General features: G+C 34.3%; 1 protein-coding gene across 1 annotated transcript in view; it reads left to right on the top strand.

The window, feature by feature from the left end:
• Positions 1 to 344: 344 nt before the first annotated feature.
• Positions 345 to 6,605, top strand: part of LOC107012097 (probable leucine-rich repeat receptor-like protein kinase At1g35710) — a 7,428-nt gene continuing 1,167 nt past the window's right edge. The window contains exons 1-9 of the mRNA XM_015212213.2: positions 345 to 659; positions 2,443 to 2,590; positions 2,718 to 2,789; positions 3,145 to 3,216; positions 3,872 to 3,943; positions 4,040 to 4,183; positions 4,271 to 4,351; positions 4,458 to 4,529; positions 4,652 to 4,723. Coding sequence (XP_015067699.1) covers positions 560 to 659; positions 2,443 to 2,590; positions 2,718 to 2,789; positions 3,145 to 3,216; positions 3,872 to 3,943; positions 4,040 to 4,183; positions 4,271 to 4,351; positions 4,458 to 4,529; positions 4,652 to 4,723 — 833 coding nt within the window. The 5' untranslated portion in view covers positions 345 to 559. The remainder of the gene's footprint in view (positions 660 to 2,442; positions 2,591 to 2,717; positions 2,790 to 3,144; positions 3,217 to 3,871; positions 3,944 to 4,039; positions 4,184 to 4,270; positions 4,352 to 4,457; positions 4,530 to 4,651; positions 4,724 to 6,605) is intronic.

The following is a 6,605-nucleotide window of genomic DNA, read 5'->3' as shown; positions in this document are numbered from 1 at the left end:
ATATATATATATATATATATATATATATATCACGACAAATACCATAATATCAAAATCAGAATACTAAAAATTTTGGTATGATATGGTATTTTGGTATATACCATACCATGCCTATCCCTACTTGTTGATATATGATTTTATTAACTAAATAATTTGATATTCGGGAAATATCGAATATCAAATAATTCTAATGTCCCATATTAAATCCAAGCTCAAATATCATAATTCTAAATTTTACTTTCGACTAACATATCAAATATGAAAATATTTTTTTTAAAAAAATTTCAATTCAATTCGATTATTCGATTATGTGCAACTTTAATAAGCATATATACATGAAATCCACCGACGCGCAGTGCAAGCTAACTAGCGCGTTGTATAAAAAAAACTAATTTTGAGGAAAATTCCCAAAGTGAGTATTGATTTCACATAGATCTTCTTCCTTCACTTCCATCATCTCTCTCAATCTCAGACTACAGTAATGTACGTGTAGCTCTGTGTTTGGATTCCGGTTGATTTCAATAATTCTACTCTCCTGAAGGTGATTAACCCTATTCAAATGGCTCGCCATGGGCATCTACCTTCAGTATTTCTCCTGATCTTCTCGTTATGCTTGATCCGAAGCGTTCACGTTCACTCTAAAACCCTCAAACGTGACGGTACACATTTCGATCTATTTACTTTTTAAATTAGTGAGAAAATCAGTTGAATTTGATTGATAATAGTTTGCTTTTGTTATTTTGTAGAGTATGTATGCAGCTTTAAGTGAAATTAATTTTGTAGTTTCAGAGAAAATGTAACAATGTTGAACTTTGTAGATCTTATGTATTCTAGGTGGAAGGTTATAGTTTGAGTGGAGTTTAATTGATTTTTAAAAGTTCAAGTGAAAATAGTGAGATTTTGTTGATTATATGCCGTTTGTGGTGAAATTTTTGTAGTTTCAGTGAAAACAATATTGAACGTTGTACATCTTATGTAATTTGTAAGCTTATAGTGTGAGTGGAAGTAATTGAATTTTATTGTTCAGAGTTGTAGTAATTGGATATTATCCAGTTTTTAGGTGCAAGCTTATAGTTTGACTGAAAGTAGCTGGATTTTGTAGATTATGTGCAGTTTGTGGTGGATTTATGGTTTCTGCGGAAACAATTGAAGTTTGTTGATTTTATGCAATTTCTAACTGTAAGCTTATAGTGTGAGTGGAAGTACTTGAATTTTATAGTTTGAGTTGTAGTAATTGGATATTATCCAGTTTTTAGGTGAAACCTTATAGTTTGAGTGGAAGTAGCTGGATTTTATAGATTCTAGTTTGTGGTGGATTTATGGTTTTTGCGGAAAACAATTGAATTTTGTTGATTTTATGCAATTTCTGAGTGAAAACTTATAGTTTGAGTGGAAGTAAGTGGATTTTACGTAGTCCTAGAGCAACTTTATAGTTTGAGTTGTAGTAATTGGATTTTATAGATCTTTTCCAGCTTCTAAGTGCAAGTTTATAGTTTAAGTTGAAATAATTGGATTTATTCTATAAATTATATGTGGTTTCGAAGTGCACTTGTATGGTTGGAAATGATTGGAATTTATGGATTAGATGAAGTTGTAAGTGGAAGTTTATAGTTTGAGCCAAAATAATTGGATTTGCTTTCTAAGTGTATGTTTATGGCTTTCCTGGAAGTAATTGGACTTTTTAGATTTTATGCAGCTTCTAAGTTCATGTTTGTATATTTTGAGTGGAAAATTTAATGCTGTTTCTACGTATAGCTTATTGTGTTTTCATCTTTTCTTACTATAATTTCCTTTTTCCTGAATGTCAATTTTCTTGGTCTAGTAATTCAAGCTTTGCAGTTTGTTGATGTTGTTGAGGAATATCTATTCACCTGCGTCTTTTATTTCCCTTTTTTCTGAGAGAGATGTGTATAATCTTGATCTGTACAATGTATTATCTATCATCTGCAATCAATAAACCAAATCAGTGCCTTGTAGTGTCATTAACTATAAATGTTTTACCCCTTTTTTGCTCGTAGAATTCTATTTTCTAGTTGCTACTGGTAAGTGTAGCTATCCTTGGAAAGTTAAACCTATTTATCATTCAATAAATATCAGTTTAATTCTTATCTCTCCATGATTGCATAGTATTAGTTAATTAAATTGTAGTACAAGTAAGTATACAATTGATCACGAGTATTTTTATGCTTGTCAGAAATAAGAATGTCTCGTAGGGCTTGAGCCCATGATCATAAGGTTAATAGCTTTGCTCTCTAAACCTAGTGTTGTTGGAAATGTTGTGGAGTTCCAATTATATCCACTCTTTCTCTGTTAATATTTCATTAAAATGATTTAAACAGTTTTAGGCCTTTGATTGCATTCATGAGAAAACCTAGGAGTTGTCGTAGTACTTGAATGTATATGTTTACATGGACTAAATTTGAACTTCTGGAATGACTGTAGTGAAAGCTCTGAATGAAATTAAGGCATCTCTTGGATGGAGAGTGGTGTATGCATGGGTTGGAGATGATCCTTGTGGAGATGGTGATTTACCTCCATGGTCTGGTGTTACATGTTCAACGCAGGGTGATTATAGAGTAGTTACTGAATTGTAAGTTTTGCTTCACCAGTTCTAGGTAGCTTTTATCTAAGGTTCAAATCTATATGAAGTTACAGAATTGAAATATCTTTACTTGTCACTTTTTTCACAATGTTCTTTTCTGTTTTACCACTTGCAGGGAAGTTTATGCTGTTTCAATTGTTGGCCCATTTCCTACTGCTGTCACTAATTTATTAGATCTTACTAGACTGTAAGATTCTTCTTCTCTGTCTTTGTACTGGAATCTAGTTTTTATAAAACTTCAGCTACTACTTACAGTTTTTTTAACTTCGAACAAATTGAGAAGTTTCCCTAAGTTCCATTATGGATGTTTTTACAGCCTCCAGTCTTAATTGTTAATTAACGAACTTAAAAAATTGTTCTGCTTGGGTGTTGACTGTTATCCCAAAAAACGTGGGCGTTATCTATAATGTGCTTGTAGTCATTTTTTGCAAATTTGATACTACTATTTAAGGAAATAGTTAGTGGACAATTGTGCCTGTACTGTTGGATCTTTTGATTTTCATTCTGAACTTCCTAATCCATAATATTCTTTCATATGACAGGGATCTGCATAATAACAAGCTGACCGGCCCTCTTCCTTCTCAAATTGGGCGTTTGAAGCGTCTTAAAATATTGTATAATCCTTCACTTGTATACTCCTATTGAAGTATCTATATTCAATAGCTATTATGAAATGATATTTATGTTTTGGGCTTATGCTCTGTCTCTGAATAGCCTGTTTCTCTAGTTTCAGGAGTAACATATGTTTATCCATTAAAACCTAGCTAGATGGTGTTAATATGATTCAACTGTGTTGTACGAAGTGATTAAGTACATGGCTTTTCATCGAGATGAAATGCGTTAATAACAAGGAAAAGTCCACCTGATTAATGATTAATCCCAAAGAAGGGAGTGAGAGGGAGTCTGCCTGATATAATGTCACCGAAGAGAAATAATTTTCGACTGAGAGAATATATACTAGTAGGCTTAATTTCTAGAAAATATAAACAGAGTAGGTTTATTGTCAAGGAAATGTCACTTAACTAAGAAGGCCTTTTATACTATTTTTAGGATTGTATTAGATGTATATCTACTTTTTGTTGCCCTTATCATACCTTTAAGTTTTCCTTTGTCCATAGGAACCTCCACTTTGTCCCAGAATTTTAACTTCAAAAGTTACTTTTATTGCTATTTTACCCAACATACTAATATGAAATTATATCCTCTAGTTCCTAGTGTGTTGTAATGTTACACTATTGATTAGTTCCTTCTCCTGATTCTCTTTACCAGAAACGTAAGGTGGAATAAGCTGCAAGATGTCATTCCACCTGAAATAGGTGAACTAAAGCAGCTAACACATCTGTGAGTGCTTTTTCAGCTTCTCTAGCTGTACTCTTTAGTCTTTATCCATAGATCTATTTTGCTGTTATAGACTAATATCTGATGTATATTTTTCAGCTACCTAAGTTTTAATAATTTCAAAGGCGAAATACCTAAGGAGCTTGCTAATCTTCCTGAGCTTCGTTATCTCCATCTGCATGAAAATCATTTTATTGGAAGAATTCCACCTGAGCTGGGTTCCTTACAGTATCTTCGACACCTGTATGATACCATCTTAACTTCTTCTCTTGTTTAACATATGGAACCTGTGTCACACATGGATTTCACTGTGATCTCATGCAATTCCAGGGATGTTGGTAACAATCGTTTGGTTGGAACTATAAGAGAACTCATACGTATTGAAGGATGTTTTCCAGTTCTCCGCAACCTGTAAGTTGATTATTCTTGTTTAATTGTCATATCGCTTGAAGCTATCCTGCTGCTAGTATTATGAATTATATGCTAATTCAAGGATAACTTGTGCTGTAACTTCCAGATACTTGAACAATAATTATCTTACTGGAGGCATTCCAGCGCAACTTGCTAATCTGACGAACTTGGAGATCTTGTAAGTTTCAGGAAGAGAGTTTCTCCCTGACTACTGCTTGTCTTTTGGACAAATAACAGCTAATTTCTCCTGCTGGTTGATAAATATTATTATGCTTAATTTGATTGCTTTGGTTATTACAGGTATCTATCCTACAACAAGATGACAGGAGTTATACCATATAGCATTGCTCATATTCCTAAGTTAACTTACTTGTAAGTCCTTCTTTATGCTCTTAGCTACTCATTTATTATACTGTATGTGGACAGTTTGGACAGAGAAAATTCAATACAGAAAGATCCTTAGCCTTAAGTTGAGATCTTTTTCTTTGATAGCTTTTTGGTGCAACCTGGTCTTTGTGCATGATTCAGACGCCATGTCAGATATGATCAGGGACCTGTGTGCTATCATGATGTAGTTTAGTGCCGTTTTCTGTTATCAATAGACTGCTGTATTAACCTATCAAAATATTAGCATATTGGATGTGATGTCCCAATGATTGTCTAGTGAGTGCAGTCTTTCAAGGATCTTTCTTTCTTAAAAAGATGAATTTTGAGGATTGTTCAACTTAAGGATGAACAAAAACAACGTACTTACTACTTAGTGTAATGCTACAAGTGGGGTCTGGGAAGAGTAGTGTGTACCCACCAGACCTTACCCCTATCTTAAAAAGGTTGAGATGTTGTTTCCAATAGACCCTCAACTCAAAACAGATGAGCTCGGGACTAGTTGGCTAATTTGGTCTTGCAAGGGACTTTCTTTCTTAAGGAGATAAATTTTGAGGATTGTGCATTTTATGGATGCTGTGACAAAAACACTAGTAGATGGACTTGAAGCTTGTTGGCCGACCTTATTGGACCTTATCCGTAATGATTTCCTCCTACAAGTAGTAATGTATAGAATTGCCTGGAGAAATTAAATGCAAGAGTGTTCTCATCCTAAAAGGTTCTAATTTTAGCACAAAAAACACAATCCATTTCAACAGTAAAACTTCTCATGTACTCAATATTTCAGTTGAGCTGTGTAGCAACAGCACACTGGTAGAGAGATGCATGAATGACATGTTAAACTTTAATTATAGAAGATTGTCTGTTAGAACATAATGGTTTTATTGGTGTAACGTGGTAAAAAACTGTATGTATAATTCAAAAAAATATGAACACTGATGCATGCAAATCTTTAAGTGATTAAACAATTTTGCACCTGGTTGTCAATATCCATTCCGTTTCCTACCCATTTCTTCTTTCTTCCAAAATCCATGGTCTTTCAACACTTACATTCCCCTCCATCCCCCAGATTAGAAGTCATTATTTGTACAAGTGAGGCTTGGAGGATGCAGAAGGACCTGCATTTTGCTGGTCAAACAACTACAGAATGTCAAGAGACAAGTCTACTTGTGTCAGACACATATGACTGCTCAAGATATGCTGTGTTGGAAATGGGAACATTGTTATGAAGCTTAACCCACATATTTCCTCTGACATAACCTTTTATCACAATATTTTCCTTTAAAGTGTTGGTGTTGGAGCTAAACCACATGAACTGAAACTAGGGCGTTCTCCATTTAAGTGGTTGTTAGTGTTGTCAATGTGATGCTTGAGCCATGAATGAGGCTCAGCACAAGTTTGCTCCAATGAAGGTGGTAACTGGTATGGGATATTTTCCCAAAACCAGCCAAGCAACCTCTTCTCTGAAAATATTAGATCAATTTGTGAGGTCCATGGGTTTCTTCTTGGATAGGGTTGCATTAAACAACAAATATTCAATAGATAGCGTGCAAACCGATATATTAGTTGTTAGCGAGACTGTACTGATGATACATTATTGATTAGGAGCAAGAAGCGGTGAATCTAATGCAAGAAAGCTAGTGACTAAGTCTGTGTTAGAATTTGAAGGTAGATATGTTCCTTAAACCTTGCCACTCAGATTCAAAATGCAAACTAGATGACCAATGATCCTTGCAAGTTGCAATATCCTAGATGTTCCCTTAAAGCCCAAATGGTCCTTGCATTTGTGTATGTGTGAGTGTTTTGTTCCTTTATTTATTTATGTTTACGTTCTTCACTCTTGACAAATCGGGGGGGGGGGGGGGGGGGG

The sequence above is a fragment of the Solanum pennellii genome, chromosome 1 (assembly GCF_001406875.1).
Source record: "Solanum pennellii chromosome 1, SPENNV200".
NCBI lineage: Eukaryota > Viridiplantae > Streptophyta > Magnoliopsida > Solanales > Solanaceae > Solanum > Solanum pennellii.
This window is presented reverse-complemented; position numbering and strand designations above follow the sequence as displayed.